Here is a 16,746-nt window from a genome sequence, read left to right on the forward strand (position 1 = left end):
GCCGGCACCATGTACAGGGTAAAGCCCAGGTTCGGCCCCAGGGCGGTCCCCACCTCCTGCCAGGCCCACCATCCCCTACCCTCTAGCAGCCCTGTCCCGAGACTGATCCCAAGAACTGCCCCCCCCCCCCCCGGAACACAGTCCTGGCTCTGGGGCATCTACGATGCCTCCCAGTGCCCACTGGGACCCCAGGAGGGCAGGCCAGACCCCCATGTGTCTGTCCTAGAACCTGCTGGACTCCAAGTCGCTGAAGCTCATCATCAGCATGACGCTGCACGATCGCACCACCAAGTCCCTGCTGCACCTACACAAGAAAAAGAAACCGCCGAGCATCAGCGCCCAGTTCCAGGTGGGCAGCCTAGAGAGGCCAGAGGTGACGCTAGACTCAACCCGATGCACTCGTGACTTGGCCACAACAGACCCAACAAATTTTTACCCTAGGGCTTCCTGGCCTCAGCATTGTTTGACATTTGGGGCTGGATCATTCTCCACGGTGGGGGTCATCCTGTGCATTCTGGGATGCACAGTAGCATCTTCCAGTTGTGGCAACCAAAAATGTTCCCAGTCATGGCCATGTGCTCTGGAGGTGAGGCAGAATCACCCCTGTTTTGAACCATTGAGTTAAAATAACGGATTAACGTGTTATGATGTTACATCATGTTTCCCTTTTCTTCGTGGCTGCCAGGAAGCTCAGAGGCATTTTTTTTTTTTAAGGGGGCTCAATGGCTGCCGCTAACCCTCACCATTAGCTTTTTTTGTCCCTTTCCTCTTTTTCAATCTGAGTCTTTTGTGCCCACCTTGGCCTTTTTGGCAAATTACCTCACCTGGAAGCTCCTGAAAATCCTTTTTGTAAATAGCAGGCCAAAGACCAAAGTCACTGTATCTGTTTCTTTCTGAAGCTGTCTAGCATTTTAAATGCCCAGAAGTTTGGTCCCACTCCCCCTAACACTCCTGCTGAGACAAAGAGCTAGGAGACCCTGGGAAGATGACAGCTGTCAGCTCTGGGGACCCTACAGCTCTCTTGGGGCTCCCAGAGGTAGTTCAGCCTCTAGTGAGAATGTCCACCTACAACCTCCCATGTCCTGCATCACTACTGATGCCAGCAAGTGACCTGGGTCCCCTCCCACTGAGCAGCGTGCCTCTTGGGGGCGGGGGGGGGGGCGGTCCCAGCTCAAGACGTTCTCCCTCTTTCCCCAGACGTCCCTTAACAAACTCCTGGAGACACTGGGGAAGGCGGAGCCCTTCTTTATCCGCTGCATCCGCTCTAATGCCGAGAAGGTGAGTAGCTCCAGTGTCTTGGGGAAGTGAAGGCCAAGGTCTGGTGGCTCAGCGGGGGGTATTCCTGTGTTGCCGTGGCCTCTTGGGGGCCATGAAAAGCCTCAAGGAACCAAGTGTTCAGCCAGGTTCCAGGAACAGTAAATAGCCTGCCGAGGGCAGCCAGGTGGCCAACCAAAAGCAGCGACATCGTCTGGAACATGGAGGGGCCCCAGAGGTTTGCTCAAGAAGGGACAGGTCAAGCGTGTCAGTACATCCCCGGATCAGCCAGTGCAGAAAATGTAGCAGAAGGGAGAGGGTGAGATCACACGGCAGAAGCATAGAGGCTGCTGTTCATTTGATCTGAAAGCTTCTGGAAAGACTCAGTGGAGCACCATTGGGGGCCCTAGTAGTGGGCTCAGCCCTCACTCCCAGGCTTCCTTTGCCCCAGGGGTCCACTGGCCATTCTGCCCCCTTGGGAGCTTGGCTGGGGGCTCTTCAGGATCTGGACCTACCCCCTTTGTCTCTACTCTTCCCATTTCCCTGGCTCTCCCCTGCTCCTGGGACCGTCCTCTTCTGGGCCTTTACCTGGCTGCTCCCCGCCCTCCTCCTCCTGCCTATTCCCTCCTCAGGACCTGGCCCAGGGTCCCCTCTCCTGTTGGACACTTCCCAGGGGGGCCCAGGCAGTGTCTGCCCCATTCACATATGCGCCTGGCTCCCACCTCCAGACCTTATTCCCCTCTTGGCCAAATCCTTAGTGTTCACCCCAGGGCCTGGCACAGAGTACGAGCTCAACACAGGTTTTGATTGGAGTCCTTAAGAAATAACTCTTCGCAGCAAATTATCCTAAATTGAGCAGTGAGAAATGGCATCTGTCTCCCAGACACCAGGGAATAGAGCAGCTCAGACGCCAGATTTTCTAGAAGAGATGAATACCTTAAGCACCAGTGCTGAGCAGCCCCAGCTCTTGATTCCAAAAAGAATGTCTGGAACAAGGAAAGAAGGGTCCTCCAGGTGCCCGCGGCTGCCGTGCTGGGGACATTCTGACCAGCTGGGGGGGCCCGTGTGGGCTCCCGGACCATGCTCATGTCCAGAATCCTACAGGATCTCGTGCCTACAGATCCCCATCCCCGGCTGCCGACGCTTGATTGTCCCGCAGCTGGCACCTGTCCTGATGGCTCATATCCCGTTTCAGAAAGAGCTGTGTTTCGACGACGAGCTGGTGCTGCAGCAGCTACGCTACACGGGCATGCTGGAGACGGTGCGGATCCGGAGGTCAGGCTACAGTGCCAAGTACACGTTCCAGGTGAGCCACACACTCGTGGCCGTCGTGACAGGGCAGAGGGCTGGCCACCTCCCTCTTTGAGAGAGAGCGCTTCTCTGGAACATGAGCCCAGGGGGTTACTCTGTGCCAGGGCTTCTCTGCTCCGGCCCTGTTGGCATTTATACCAGTCATTTCAGAGGTCGGGGTGGGGAGAGGGAGCAAGTTTTCTTGGAAGAGGTGGCTGGGCCCAGGCCAAGCCTGGAAGGATACAGAGTTGTAAAGCCAAGCCGGGAAGAGGGAATGACAGGAGCAGATCCCTGCACAGTTCTGCCCTCTGTTGAGCATCTTCGGCGACAGACGCTTTTATACCCATCTCTTTTATTCTGCCAAACCAACAGCAGGCGGTCCTGGCTTCTGTTTTGCCAGTGCGGAAACTGAGCCCCAGGAGGTGATGACTTCATAGATGGCTCCCTGGGCTTTTTAGAAACACAAAAGGATCAGAGGCGCCTGGGTGGCTCAGTCGGTTAGACATCTGACTTCACCTCTGCTCATGATCTCATGGTTCATGAGTTCAAGCCCCACATCAGGTTGTGTGCTCACAGTATGGAGCCTGCTTGGTATTCTCTCTCCTCCTCTTTCTCTGCCCCTTGCCTGCTCTCTCTCAAAAAAAAAAAAAACAAAACAAAAGAAACACAAAAGGATCAGAGGTGCCTGGGTGGCTCAGTCGGTTAGACATCCGACTTCAGCTCTGGTCACGATCTTGTGGTTTGAGTTCGAGCCCCACATCAGGCTCCACGCTAATGGTGCAGAGCCTGCTTGGGATTCTCTCCCTCTCTGCCACTTCGCCACGTGTGTTTATGCATGTGCACGCGCTCTCTGTCTCTCTCTCTCTCTCTCTCTCTCTCAAGATAAATAAACTTAAAAAAAAGAAGAAAGAACAAGGAGAAAAAAACCCACAAAGGATCATTACTAACCTCAAGTTGGCAAAGACCAAATTGCTAAAGCAGTTTCTCACCTGCAGTACCATTGACACTGAGGACCACCAGGTCATTCGCTGCGGGGGCTGCCCTGTGCATTATGGGATGTTGAGCAGCATCCCTGAGTCTCCACCCACTCAATGTCAGTAACACCCACCGCTCCCGAGTTGGGAGAACCCTGGATGTCTCCCGACATCGCCACATGTCCCCGGTGATAAGCTGGCCTAGGTTGAGAACCCCTGGCTCGTGCCCTGAACTGGCACCACCTGTATGAGCACTGACGTGAGCCCCGGGCCTGAAGCCAGTGGCACCTGGTCCCCGATCCAGCTGTCCCCATATGGCCTCGGGGACATGGCTCCATCATGGCCTGCCTCCTTTTTCTCATCCCCAGAATGGAAATAGCATCTCTCTGACCCTGTATAAGTAGAAAAAGGAAAATCCCAGAAGCGGGAGGAAATGCTAGTGTATTTCACTAATGCTTGGTTCCTAAAATTTGACCTAATTGTTTACTTAAAAGTTCTGTATCTCCAGCTATGACTCAGCCCTCCAACGAGCCAGAGACCGTGAGCCCCCCCCAAAGGCAGCCCTGTCTCCTAGCCACGCCCCCCAACTATGCCAGCCCCCAGTAGGCCCTGGAGAGCCACTCAGCAAGTGGCTGAAAGACCCTGGTGCTCTGTGTGTGTGGCAGTCTTTCCTAAGCTTTAGGCTGCTGCAGAGAGTCCGAGATTTTAGCTTGGTCAGTGCCATTCCGGTCAAACCAGGTCCCGGCTTCGGAAATTTGGGAGTCGCTGGAGCATCATATCCTTGCTGGTGGCGGGACCACTCAGCAGAGATTCTCTTTTCTTGGCCCCAATCCCCCAGGATTTCACAGAGCAGTTCCAGGTGCTGCTGCCCAAGAACGCCCAGCCCTGCAGGGAGGTCATCTCTGCCCTGCTGGAAAAGATGGACATAGACAAGAGGAGCTACCAGATCGGGAAGACCAAGGTCAGGACTCCGGCCCCTCGGGGGGCTTCCAGCGTCCACAGGGTCCTCCCACGGCCTGAAAGACAAGGGACTCTGCTGCGGAAGTGTCTTTTTGGGGGCCCGGCGCCTATTTCTTCCCAGAAGGCAAAGGGTGCCTCTAAGGCGCGGGGCCCAGACATCACTCCCGTTTTCCTGCTTCCTCACACATAGCCTAGGGTTACTGCAGGCGGCTCAGGGGCCAGTTGGTGCCTCTTAATGTCTGGCAGAAGGTCTCATTCCCTTGTGCTCCTTCCAGACGCCGTCTCCCACTCTAGGTACATGCTGGTTGCTTCTTAATGTTGTGGCACCAGCCACTGTCCCCGTCCAACAGCGGTAAGGTCAGCTCCCGTTAGGGCTTCATCTGATGTGAAAAGTCCCCGCACAGTTCCCCAGCAAGGCAATCCTAGAGTTACCACGTGACCCAGCAATTCCGTCCGCACGTATGGACCCAAAAGACCTGGAAACAAAGCGTCCCAACAAATCCTCATACACGCGTGTTCACAGGGGCACGAGTCACAATAGCCGGAAGGTAGAAAGAAGCCATCCGTTCATCAGCTGATGAACGGATTCAAAACACGCGGGCCATCCATACAATGCAATGTGGTATGGCTCTGATCCAGGTTATGATATGGATGGAGCCTTGACAACATTGTGAGTGAGAGAAGAAGCCAGACACAAAAGCCTGTAGTGTGTGATCCCACGTATATGAAACATCCAGAACAGGCAAATCCAGAGAAAGCAGATTAGTGGTGGCCAGGGGCTGGGGGAGAGGGCCAGGGGGATGACCGCTAATGGGTATGGGCCTCTCCTGGGGGTGGTGGAAATGTTCTGGAGCCAGACAGTAACGATGTTTGCACCATTGTCACGAGCGTACCAAATGCCATTGAACTGTTTGCACTGAAATGGTTAGTTTCACGTTACGTGAATTCTCTCACCGTATTAAAAAGCTCCCCTTGGTCGGGTCGGTCAGCACGCCAGCTTGGTCTCACGCCCTTCCGGGGTGGGCTGTGCAGAGACCTCCCGGGCACGGGGATTCTGGGGGCTGTGCTGACCCCTCCTGTGTCCACCCCCACCCCCGCCCCCGCCCGCCAGGTTTTCCTGAAGGAGACCGAGCGGCAAGCCCTGCAGGAGACGCTGCACCGGGAGGTCGTGCGGAAGATCCTGCTCCTCCAGAGCTGGTTCCGGATGGTGCTGGAACGCCGCCACTTCCTGCAGATGAGGCAGGCGGCCGTCGCCATCCAGGTACCGGGCGGCCCCCTGCAGGGCTGGGGGTGGGGGCAGCTGGGGGGGGGGGGGGGTCCCACGTGCCGGATCCCTGAATGCCCGCTCCGCCCCCAGGCCTGCTGGCGGTCCTACCGTGTCCGCCGGACGCTGGAGAGGACGCAGGCCGCTGTGTACCTCCAGGCTGCGTGGAGGGGCTACCGGCAACGGGTGGCCTACCGGCACCAGAGACAGAGTATCGTCCGCCTGCAGAGCCTCTGCCGGGGTCACCTGCAGCGCAAGAGGTGAGCAGAGCCAGGCCCCCCTTCGCCCCCCCAGCCCCCCCCCCCCCCAGCCCCGAACGTTCCACCCGCCCGAGAGCTGCCTGAGATGGCTTCTGGCCAGCGGAGCCATCAGGACGTGATTCTAGGCGCAGGGAAGCCGGGAGGGGCTGGCAGGAGTCTAGCCCTCTGGGCACGCGCGGCCCCAGAGAGAGAGATGCTCCAGGGCTGGTGGGCAGCACCTGTAGATGAAGACAGAGGTCACTGTTGGCCAGGCTGGCTCTCCACCAGAGACCAACCCCCCCCCCCCCTTCGCTGCACCTGCCCGCCCTGGGCCCCTTAATGAAACACTTGGCTTCAGAGGTGGAGGGTTCAGGTTGTTAGGACCAGCCCATAGCCGGTTCCCCTTGCCCCATTCTTCTAGGTGAATCTCAGGCGTCCACCCAGCCAGGGACCCCAAAGGAACTCAGGGATTTCTTAACAGATCCTTCCCACGGTAGGGAGACCCAGGGCAGAGGTGGCCATGACAATAAGGGGCCACCTCCTGTATCCCCCTTTAGTAGCTGAGGAGCTTACACATTTCCAGAAGCCTCTCCGAGGGCCAGGGTTACCCCATTTAACAGAGGCAGAGCCTGGCCCCTAGCCCACGGGTGGCACAGGGGCCCCTGATGCCCTGCGTGGGTTCTGGAGGTGGCATGCATGTTTGTTCCTGAAATTTCCCCCTTAACGCCTCACACCAGCTTCAGGCAGATGGTCGCAGAGAAGCAGAAGGCTGAAGAGAAGGAGAGGGAGGCCCAGCAAGCCCTGAGGGAAGAAACAGCGGAGGGAGGGCCAGGCCAGGTGGCCGAGCAGGAGCAGGTGCCCAGGCAGGGCCCGGAACCATCGGAGGACAGGGAGCCTTCGGCAGTGGAGCCCGAGGTGTGGCCAAGCGATGAGCCCCTGGCAGAGAGCTCCCCACCGGAGGAGGTCCCCAGCCTGGAGAAACCTCCCGCACCCCAGAAAAACACGGCTGAAAGTCACGAGAAGGTGCCCAGCAGCCGAGAGAAGCGTGAGTCACGGCGGCAGAGAGGGCTGGAGCACGTGAAGCTCCAGAACAAACACATCCAGTCCTGCAAGGAAGAGATTGCTCTCAGAGAGCCTTCTGGAAGGGCCATCCTGGAGCAAGAAGAGAGCCTCCCAGAAGACAGAAAGGAGAGCAGAGAAGACGAAACCCTTTCAGACTTGGGGACGGAGGCAGAGAACGCTTTTAAGCAGCAGCCGGAGGAGCCACTGCAGGCTGTGCCAGCCGGCCAGCTGCCCGGAGAAACCCCGAAGGTGCCCCAGGGTGGGGACCCAACGCCTGGCCACGTGGAACGGCCAACCAGCCTAGCCTTGGACAATAGGGTCAGCGAGCCCACGCCCAGCACCACCCCTGAGACTCCCAAGGACAAGAGCAAGCTCGGTGGTGACCTGAGGGCACAGGACAGGCCCGAGAGCCCCGGAGGCTCCACCCAGATCCAGCGGTACCGGGACCCGGACTCTGAGCGGCTGGCCAGCGCCGTGGAGCTCTGGCGGGGCAAGAAGCTGATGGCTGCCAGTTCCAGTACCATGCTGAGCCAGTCCCTGGACCTCAGCGAGCGGTACCGGGCTGTGGAGGCCACTCTCACACCCACAGAGTAAGTAAGCCCCAGGCCCTCCTTTGTCTGAACACCCGGGGTGCCAGGCTGGGTTGGGCGGGCAAGGTGGAGGGACACACAAGATTCCTGGCCGCAGGACCAGGGCAGTGCCGCACGTCCCAAAAACATGTGAGTGGCTCTGAGTGTGGGAGCCCTGAGGACGGAGGGAGAAGGGGCAGAGGAAGGTGGAGGGGAGGCATCTGGCAGGAGCCGCTGAGCCTGGAGCCAGCTGGGACCCTGAGGCCCCTGCCACAGCGAGCTGTGTTCACACAGAAATCCCCTGGCTTCGTGGGAAGCAGCGTCCCGGGGCAACATCCCACTCCCCGGCCTGCCTGGGTTTCTGTTGCCTCGGCAGAGATTAGGGGTGATCGCACTCACCCAGGAATTGAAGAGGGGCCCAACTCTTGACCCTTAGTCAGCTGCATACGGATGACTCCCGAGTCGCCAGCCCGACCTCCCAGAGACCTGCTTGGCCAGAGGGCAAAAGGGCCGGAGGAGGATGTGGGCTGTTAGGTCGGGCTTTCTGGGCCTTGCACACTGACACCTGTGTCGGGCTCCTTGTCTGGGCTGGGCCGTCCGGCACACTGGGGAGCACCCAGCGGCATCCCTGGTCCCCTCCCACCCAAGTCGGGACCACCAAAACTGTCCAACTCGCTCTTGTAAATAAAAGCCACATTTCTGTGATCTCATAGGGAGAGGCGCATTTCCTTATCCACGAGCGACGTCTCCAAGCTCCTCCTGTCCCCGTCCCACACCAAGACTCAGGTAAAGCTTCAGGCTGCGGCTGCCACCTCTCAGGGGCCAAACCCGCTTCTGCCCGGGGCGCCCTGGCTCTGCCCGAAGGGCAACGTAAAAGAGAAGGGAAGTCGGTGGATGGAGTGCACGGGGAGCGGAGCACCCCCGCTTTCCCTCCAGCAGGTCCTGCCTGCCTTTGCTCACCCAGCCCTGTTCTCTGGCAGCCTTCTACAGAAACAGTGGATGGGGAGGCCGGCACCAAGAAACTGGCCGTCCAGAAGAAGAAGTCGGGCGACGCTTCTGCCGGCACAGATTCCGGGCTGTCCCCAGGCTCCCAGGCAGACTCTAAGTAAGTGTGGGGTCTGGAGGTGGCTCAAGTCACCAGGGGATGCCCAGGGTCCCTGCCACGGCCTCCCATCTCAGAGCAGTCTGGTCTCCTGAACTGACGGCAGTTAGGATGCACGGTGGGGCGGGTGTTCACTCAGCCTGGGATGAGAGATCCCTCACAGAGCCCAGGTCACGCCCCCCTCATGTGCCAGCGTGGCCACTCGCCAGCCTGATGACTCCCACTAAAGTCTGGGGCCACTCTGGGTCCCCTCCTCTGGGTCCACAGAGAGACGGTTTCCGTTTGACTTGTTATGGTATCCAAATCCAGCCCCCTCTACCTTAGAAACCCCTCCTGGGTCCTGGGATGGAAGAAACTGGGCCAAGGCTCTGTCCCCAGAAAGCTCCACAGAAGTGCTCCAGATGGTTCCATCACAGAACAGAGAGGATGGGCCATGGGACGGGGGGGGGGGGGGGGGGGGGGGGGGGGGCTTTGATCCTAACACAGAGACGGGAGGTGGAGGAAGGGCCGGCACAGGCTTGGAGAGGCAGGCAGAACGAAGCCCCACAAACCAGGGGGGCTTCCAACAACTGGAATTCACTTCTCACAGTCCTGGCGGCCACGAGTCCGAGATCAGGGTGTCCGCAGGGCGGCTCCCTCGGACGGCCCTGGGGAAGGGCCCTTCCTCGCCTCTTCCGGTTCCTGGGGGCTCCGGGTGTCCTTGGCTTGTGGCTGCATCAGCCCATCTCCGCCCCCGTCTTCTCTCTCTGACATTCTTCTCTGTGTTTTCTCTTTCTCTGTCTCTTATGAGGATACTTGTCACTGGATTTAAGGCCCAACTGGGTATTCCGGATGGTCTCAGCTCCAAGTGCTTCATTTAGCGTCTGCTCTAACAAAACTGCCACAGACTAAGTGGCTTGAACTACATGTGTTTCTTACGGTTCTGGGGGCTAGGAGTTCAAGACCAAGGTACCAGGAGATGCAGTATGTGGTGGGGGCCACTTCCTGGTTCACAGATGGCATCTTCTCACTGGGGCCTCTTGTGGCAGGAAGGGCAGGGGAACTCCCTGGGCCCCTTTTTGTAAGGGTGTTAGTCCCATTTATAGGGACTCTACCCCCGTGATCTAATCAGCCCCCTAATAACCATCACACTGGGGATTAGACTTCAGCATACGAATTTGGGGCAACAAAGACATTCAGATCGTGGCACACAGAACTTAGTCACATCTGCAGAGACTTTTTTTTTTTTTTTGAGATCTACAGAGACAGTACAAGTTGGAGGGGGGGGGGAGAGAATCCCAAGTGGGCCCCTTACTGCCAGCGTGGAGCCTGATGCGGGGCTCACATTCAAGAAACCACGAGGTCTTTGGGGCGCCTGGGTGGCTCAGTAGGTCGAGCAGCCGACTCCGGCTCAGGTCATGATCTCGCCGTCTGTGAGTTCGAGCCCCGCGTTGGGCTCTGTGCTGACAGTTCAGAGCCTGGAGTCTGCTTCGGATTCTGTTGTCTCCCCTTCTCTCTGCCCCTCCCCTGCTTGTGCTCTGTCTCCCTCTGTCTTTCAAAAATGAATAAACATAAAAATAAAAATAAAAAAAAGAAAGAAAAAAACCACGAGGTCATGACCTGAGCCAAAACCAAGAGTGAGACACTTAACCGACTGAGCCACCAGCGCCCCTGCAAAGACCCTTTTCCCAAATAAAGTCACATGCCCAGGTCCTGAGCGTTATTTAGCACATGGACACATCTTTTGGGGGGCACACCATTCAGTGTATGATTTGGCATGTGTTTGATTTTTTCCCCCTGAAACTTGGGCCCGTAAAAACACATTAAGGGGGCAGAGGGTAAGTTCTTTTTTTTTTTTTTTCAACGTTTATTTATTTTTGGGACAGAGAGAGACAGAGCATGAACGGGGGAGGGTCAGAGGGAGACACAGAATCTGAAACAGTCTCCAGGCTCTGAGCCATCAGCCCAGAGCCTGACGTGGGGCTCGAACTCCCGGACCGCGAGATCGTGACCTGGCTGAAGTCGGACGCTTAACCGACTGCGCCACCCAGGCGCCCCCTTTTTTTTTTTTTTAATGAGAATGCGGTCATGCTGTGGTGGCTTCCCTGCATCTTGCTTTTTCACCTGACCCCCCCTTGTCAGTTCACACAAACCAATCTCATTTTTAGTAGCATCTCATTGCGTTGACAACCAAGAAAAGCGTTATTTTTTCTCTTTATAAGTAAGAGGACCTTTCCTTCAGCCTTGCTTCCGTGGTCATTTCCAGAGGCTTAAATGAAACCCCTTACTTTCCCCTACAGATCCACTTTTAAAAGACTTTTCTTGCACAAGAACAAGGATAAAAAAGCCAGCCTGGAGGGTGTGGAGGAAACTGAGAACACAGTGCCAGGGCACACGGTGCTGGAAGCTGCTGCCACCAAGAAGAATCTAGAAGGTTGGTTGCTGGCAGCCTCAGGGATGGATGGTGGAGCCGCCAGGGTCCCTGGGGACATGTGCTACCTCCAGGTGGGGCCTTGGGCACAGGGCTTCAGGGCTGGTCCCAGCCCCACCAGGGCACTTTCTGGCTGCAGACCCCGGTTCGCGGCAGGGCAGGGTCCTGGTTCTCTGTGTGTGTGACCCTGCCTCCCCCAGCACCCACCTCACCAGCTGCTCCTTCTCCCTCCAGCCTCCTCCAGCCACCAGCACCGCCACGCGGCCGGGGAGAAGCACGCCAAGGAGCCAGGAGGCAAAGGGAAGAAGAACCGAAACCTCAAGATCGGCAGAATCACGGTGTCAGAGAAGTGGCGGGAGTCAGTGTTCCGCCAGATCACCAACGCCAACGAGCTCAAGTACCTGGATGAGTTCCTGCTCAACAAGGTGGGTCACCCAGGGGCACGTACAGCGTCGGGGGGGGGAGGGGGGGGGGGACACACAGTGTCAGAGCTGGGCCTCCCCAGAAGGGTTTTCACCACCTGGCTGTTTTCTGAGCCGCCACACCACAGCCCTTCGTGCGCCGGGAACAGAAAATCCAGGTGCACAGTTCCGGCACAGAGAGTTCCGGAAACCAGGTGAGAACCCCTCCCTGGGCTCACGTGAGAACACCTGCAGCCGGTGTTCCTGTTGCTCACCACAGATGTTTACATCTTGTGTAAAAACTCAGTGGGTCTTGAGGTGCTGGCTCAGGCGGTACAGCATGTGACTCTTGACCTCAGGGTCGTGGGTTCAAGCCCCACGTTGGGCATGGAGCTTACTTTAAAAAAAAAAAAAAAAAGTCAGCGGGTCTTAATACAGGGACTGCACGGAAAATGTAGAACCGGGGCACCTGGGTGGCTCAGTCGGTTGGGCACCCAACTTCGGCTCAGGTCATGATCTCACAGTTTGTAAGTTCGAGCCCCGCATCAGGCTCTGTGTTGACCGCTCAGAGCCCGGAGCCCGCTTCGGATTCCGTGTCTCCCTCTCTCTCCAACCCTCCCCCGCTTATGCCCTGTGTCTCTCCCAAAAATAAACATTAGAAATTTAAAAGGAAAAAAAAAATACACTTTTAACGAAACACGTTGGGTCTCAGGGCAGGTGCTGATTGAGTGCTTAGTGTATACAGTGGAGCTGAATTAGTAACCACGGCATGGATCCGGGGCGTGGCTCGGTGTTAAGTGCCTGTGAGGGCTGGCAGGAAGGGCCCCAGCTAGACCAGTGGTTTTCAACCAGAGATGGTCCTGCCCCAGGGGACACTCTGGGACATCTGCAGACATTTTTGACTGTCCTGACTGGGGAGTGCTACTGGCATCTGGGGCGTGGGGGCCAGGGGTGCTGGTCAACAGCCCCCAGTGTGATCCAGCCCCAAATGTTGGGTGCTGTAAACCCGAACTAAGGGGACTGGAAGGACCGGGATTAGCCAGAGGGCCTAGATTTTTTTCCCAGAGGAGCCAGGGAAGGACTTGGGACAGAGCGGAACAGCCACCAATCAGATGCAAAACCTGAGGTCACTCAGGGTCAGCGCACCTCTTTCTTCCTGCAGATAAACGACCTGCGCTCCCAGAAGACCCCCATTGAGAGTTTATTCATCGAAGCCACCGAGAAGTTCAGGAGCAACCTCAAAACCATGTACTCTGTCCCCGTACGTGCAGCCCCCAGCCCTGGCGAGGGCCCCTGTGGGGATCCCCATGGCCTCTCCCGGGCGCCTCCCCCTTCTGTCCTTCCCCCCCGGGTCACGCCTGCATCCCTGCAGAATGGCAAGATCCACGTCGGCTACAAGGACCTGATGGAGAACTACCAGATTGTCGTGAACAACCTGGCGGCCGAGCGGGGGGAGAAGGACACCAACTTGGTCCTCAACCTTTTCCAGTCGCTGCTCGACGAGTTCACCCGCGGACACACCAAGAATGACTTCGAGCCGCCCAAGGTTGGTGGCGCGGCTTCGGGGACGGGGGCAGGCGGGGGCGCTCCCGGGGCCCACACAGACTTCGCCTCTGTGCCCCCTCACAGCCGAGCAAAGCCCAGAAGAAGAAGCGGAAGCAGGACCGCGCTGTGAGTATTTGCACGCGTGCGAGAGAGTGTGTGTGTGAGCGTGTTTTCCCGCCCAGCCCTAGGGAACCCGGCCGTGAATGGGAACCTCGGCCCCAATATGCCACGGGCCGCGTGCACGCTGGGCAGCCCCGTGGTGAGACCGTGGAGGGTCTGCCCTCGCCGCTCAGCGCCCTCCTCCACCGCCCCCAGGTCCAGCAACACAATGGGCACGTATTCGCCAGCTACCAGGTGAGCATCCCTCAGTCGTGTGAGCAGTGTCTCTCCTACATCTGGCTCATGGACAAGGCCCTGCTCTGCAGCGGTGAGTGCCCCAACCCCCCCGCATCCCCTAACGCTGTCACCACTCCCCCTGACCCTTCACTTTGTCTCCCCCCCGCCCTCCACCACACCTCCGGACCCTCCCACTGCAGCCCCTGACCCTTCCCCATGCCCAAGAACCCTCCACAACATCTTTGGCTCACCTGCTGCACCCCCTGACCCTCACCTTGCCCTGGGACCCTCCTACCAAGCCCCCTGATCCCCCACCATGTCCCCAACCCCTCACTGTGCACCAGGGCCTTCACTCGAGCCACAGGGTGGATCTTTCTGGAACACTGCCCTCGCCACACCTCACGCACTCAGACCTCCCACTGTCACCCTGGGGCAGATCCCGATTCTCAGCCAGCCCTGAGGCTCCCAGCCACCTCTGCAGCCTGCCCTCCACCTCGGCAGGTTACCCCACGTCCTTCCTCCAAGCCCATCAACACACTGCCCCTGCTGCCTGAACTCCAGCGCCTCTCTCGGCCCCCCGAGTCCCTCCCTCATGTGCCAGGCGAGGTCAGTCAGTCCCACAGGAACCCCGAGAAACATACAGCCCAGGATGACCCAGCTGGCAGGAGCCCGGGGCCGGGTCAGTCGGTCTCTGGCAGTTGTATTTTCCTGCAGGGATCAGCTTTCTCTCCCTGGGCCTCTCTCTCTTCTGCCCGGGGTCTCCTGTCTCCTCAGTCCCTGTGTAAAGAGCGATCTGTCCCCTCATGTCCATCACAAATACCCAGGCAGTGCTTCTGATTCTGTGTCTCCCTTTCTCTCTGCCCCTCCCCCACTCACGCTCTGTCTCTCAAAAATAAAAAAAAATGTTAAAAAAAAAAAAATATCCAGGCAGTTGTCACCGTCCTGAGACAAGGACACTAGCTGCCCTCTCCTTTTTGGTCTCAGCCCATTTCCTCTCTCAAGTATGCCCCTGCCCCCCACCTCCCCCCTCCCGAGCCCTTGCTCCTGTCCTGCCGGCCGGGCTCTGAGGCTGCAGACAGTCACCAGCTGTGAACATCTGCCCACGTGGCTTCCTCGCCTGGGCATCAGGGCAGGGATTCGTAGGACTCCCAATTTAGAAGCTGGTCAGCGGGTCCCTGGCCGACAGGGCAGGCGGCCTCGGGAAACCGGGGTCTTCGATGCATCATCTGTGACCACCCCCCCCTTACCTCCTAGTGTGCAAGATGACCTGCCACAAGAAGTGTGTGCCCAAGATTCAGACCTACTGCGCCTACGCATGCAGGAGAAAGGTGAGCGGGCCGGGAACTTTCCGGAACACCTAGGGGAGGCCCTCCCGAGCGATGCGGAGGAGAGGGTGTGCTTGGTGCCAGGCCAGCGTAGGGTGTCAGACGAGGGGCTGGTTTGCAGCCCCTGTTCTGTCAGAGCCCCTCGGAGTCCCCTGAGACAGGACTGGGCTTATACGTGCGTCTCAGACCCCCAGCCCTGCCCCGCCCGAGACCCAGGAGGGCGTCCCCAACTCTGCGTGAGGGAGGCAGGGTCCCAAGCACTGGAGCTGCAGCGGAAGCAGGACCAACCACCCTGAGGCAGCTGGGGCCGCTCCGCAGGGGGAGCCCCTGCCCAGCGGCCAGCAAGCTCACCTCCCCAGCCGGGCGCCCCCAGCAGCCTGTGGGGGGCGTGAGGGGCAGGGAGGGTAGAGCCCACACAGGAGACCTGACCCCCCCCCCCCCGACCTCTGGTACTGCAGAGCGAGCCAGGCGCCGAGCCGGGCCACTTCGGCGTGTGCGTGGACAGCCTGACCAGTGACAAGGCCTCAGTGCCTGTTGTGCTGGAGAAGCTTCTGGAACATGTGGAGATGCACGGCCTGTACACCGAGGGCCTCTACCGCAAGTCGGGCGCTGCCAACCGCACGCGGGAGCTCCGACAGGCACTGCAGACAGGTGGGTGTCCGGGAGGAGTGGGCACGAGGGGGCTGGGGCACAGCCCCCCTGCCTGCGCTCACCAGCCCCGCCCCCCGCCTCCCCGCAGACCCCACGGCCGTCAAGCTGGAGAACTTCCCCATCCATGCCATCACCGGCGTGCTCAAGCAGTGGCTTCGGGAGCTGCCTGAGCCCCTCATGACTTTTGCCCAGTACGGCGACTTCCTCCGAGCTGTAGGTGAGTCCCACGGCAGCAGCGAGGGCAGGGCAGGTGGCCACGGCCAGGGTTGGAACCACGCGCGCTCACTGAGGCTAATCGGGGAGGCACAGCTGAGAAGCCAAGGCTCAAAGCAGCTGCCCTGGTGCGGGTCCCCAGCCTAGGGCAGGGCCAGGACCCCTCTGTGGCCCTGCATCTGGCCCCACGTGGCAGGGGGGCTCCCCTGCGCCCCGGGAACGTAGGGGGGCCAGTGCTATGGGGAGCTGACACCCTGGGCCCTTCCAGAGCTGCCGGGAAAGCAGGAGCAGCTGGCCGCCATCTACACCGTCCTGGAGCACCTGCCTGAGGCCAACCACAACTCATTGGAGCGGCTCATCTTCCACCTCGTCAAGCAAGTGCCTGCCCCCTGCTCTCGTGGGGGTGGGGGTCCCCGTCAGGAGCCCCGCCACAGTGTTCCCTGGGCCAGCGTTCTCTGGTGGTTGCACCCCAGGCCCCGGGGCCGGGTTGGGGGCGAGGGTCGGAGAGGGGCCCCCCACGCTCTCCTGCGGTGGCTCTCTGCCCCATGGAAGCGAGGTGCTAGCCTCCACCTCCAGGGTCTGGAGGCACTTTTCCTGGCAGCAGCCCCAGGGTCCTGGCCTCCAGTCTCGGGGCTCCCTGGCCACCCCTAACTGCCGCTCACCACGCAGGGTGGCCCTGCTCGAGGACGTGAACCGCATGTCGCCCAGTGCTCTCGCTATCATCTTCGCACCCTGCCTCCTGCGCTGCCCTGACAACTCAGACCCACTGACCAGCATGAAGGATGTCCTCAAGGTCACCACGTGAGTGCCAGGCGCCAGGGCCCCCGCGCTGTCTCCTCCGGCAGCTGGGGCATCACTTCCGAATGCTTTTGAGGCTGGAGAACACAAAAAGGAGGAGAAAGCCCTCGTCTCCAGTTGCAGGGCGAGGGGCAGACGGCAAAGCCCCGCGTTCTCGGCCTCTGGTTAGCAACGAGAGCCGTCAGGAAAAGAAGCAATGGCCTGGGGGTTTCTTCCCCTTCTCCCCACCGCACCATCTTCAAAAGTTTTCAAAGTTCTTCAAAAGAACTCAGAAGAAAGTCGTTAGACATCAGCGACTGAGAGGACATTCATTGTTTAGGCTTCGAATTGTAAAAATAAGAACGTGTCACCCT

At 59.0% G+C, this 16,746-nt stretch overlaps 1 protein-coding gene across 7 annotated transcripts in view; it reads left to right on the forward strand.

The window, feature by feature from the left end:
- The window catches only part of MYO9B (myosin IXB), a 90,854-nt gene that overhangs the window by 70,026 nt on the left and 4,082 nt on the right, over positions 1-16,746 (forward strand). For all 7 annotated transcript variants that reach the window (XM_047849572.1, XM_047849574.1, XM_047849576.1 and 4 more), the window contains 20 exons: positions 227-349; positions 1,198-1,278; positions 2,450-2,560; positions 4,357-4,479; positions 5,590-5,739; positions 5,836-6,002; positions 6,719-7,633; positions 8,326-8,398; positions 8,593-8,717; positions 10,994-11,127; positions 11,359-11,549; positions 12,688-12,786; positions 12,898-13,071; positions 13,155-13,196; positions 13,386-13,497; positions 14,661-14,734; positions 15,190-15,382; positions 15,471-15,599; positions 15,864-15,969; positions 16,265-16,396. In XM_047849572.1, coding sequence (XP_047705528.1) covers positions 227-349; positions 1,198-1,278; positions 2,450-2,560; positions 4,357-4,479; positions 5,590-5,739; positions 5,836-6,002; positions 6,719-7,633; positions 8,326-8,398; positions 8,593-8,717; positions 10,994-11,127; positions 11,359-11,549; positions 12,688-12,786; positions 12,898-13,071; positions 13,155-13,196; positions 13,386-13,497; positions 14,661-14,734; positions 15,190-15,382; positions 15,471-15,599; positions 15,864-15,969; positions 16,265-16,396 — 3,254 coding nt within the window. The remainder of the gene's footprint in view (positions 1-226; positions 350-1,197; positions 1,279-2,449; positions 2,561-4,356; positions 4,480-5,589; positions 5,740-5,835; positions 6,003-6,718; positions 7,634-8,325; positions 8,399-8,592; positions 8,718-10,993; positions 11,128-11,358; positions 11,550-12,687; positions 12,787-12,897; positions 13,072-13,154; positions 13,197-13,385; positions 13,498-14,660; positions 14,735-15,189; positions 15,383-15,470; positions 15,600-15,863; positions 15,970-16,264; positions 16,397-16,746) is intronic.

This window comes from Prionailurus viverrinus, chromosome A2, assembly GCF_022837055.1.
Source record: "Prionailurus viverrinus isolate Anna chromosome A2, UM_Priviv_1.0, whole genome shotgun sequence".
Classification (NCBI taxonomy): Eukaryota; Metazoa; Chordata; class Mammalia; order Carnivora; family Felidae; genus Prionailurus; species Prionailurus viverrinus.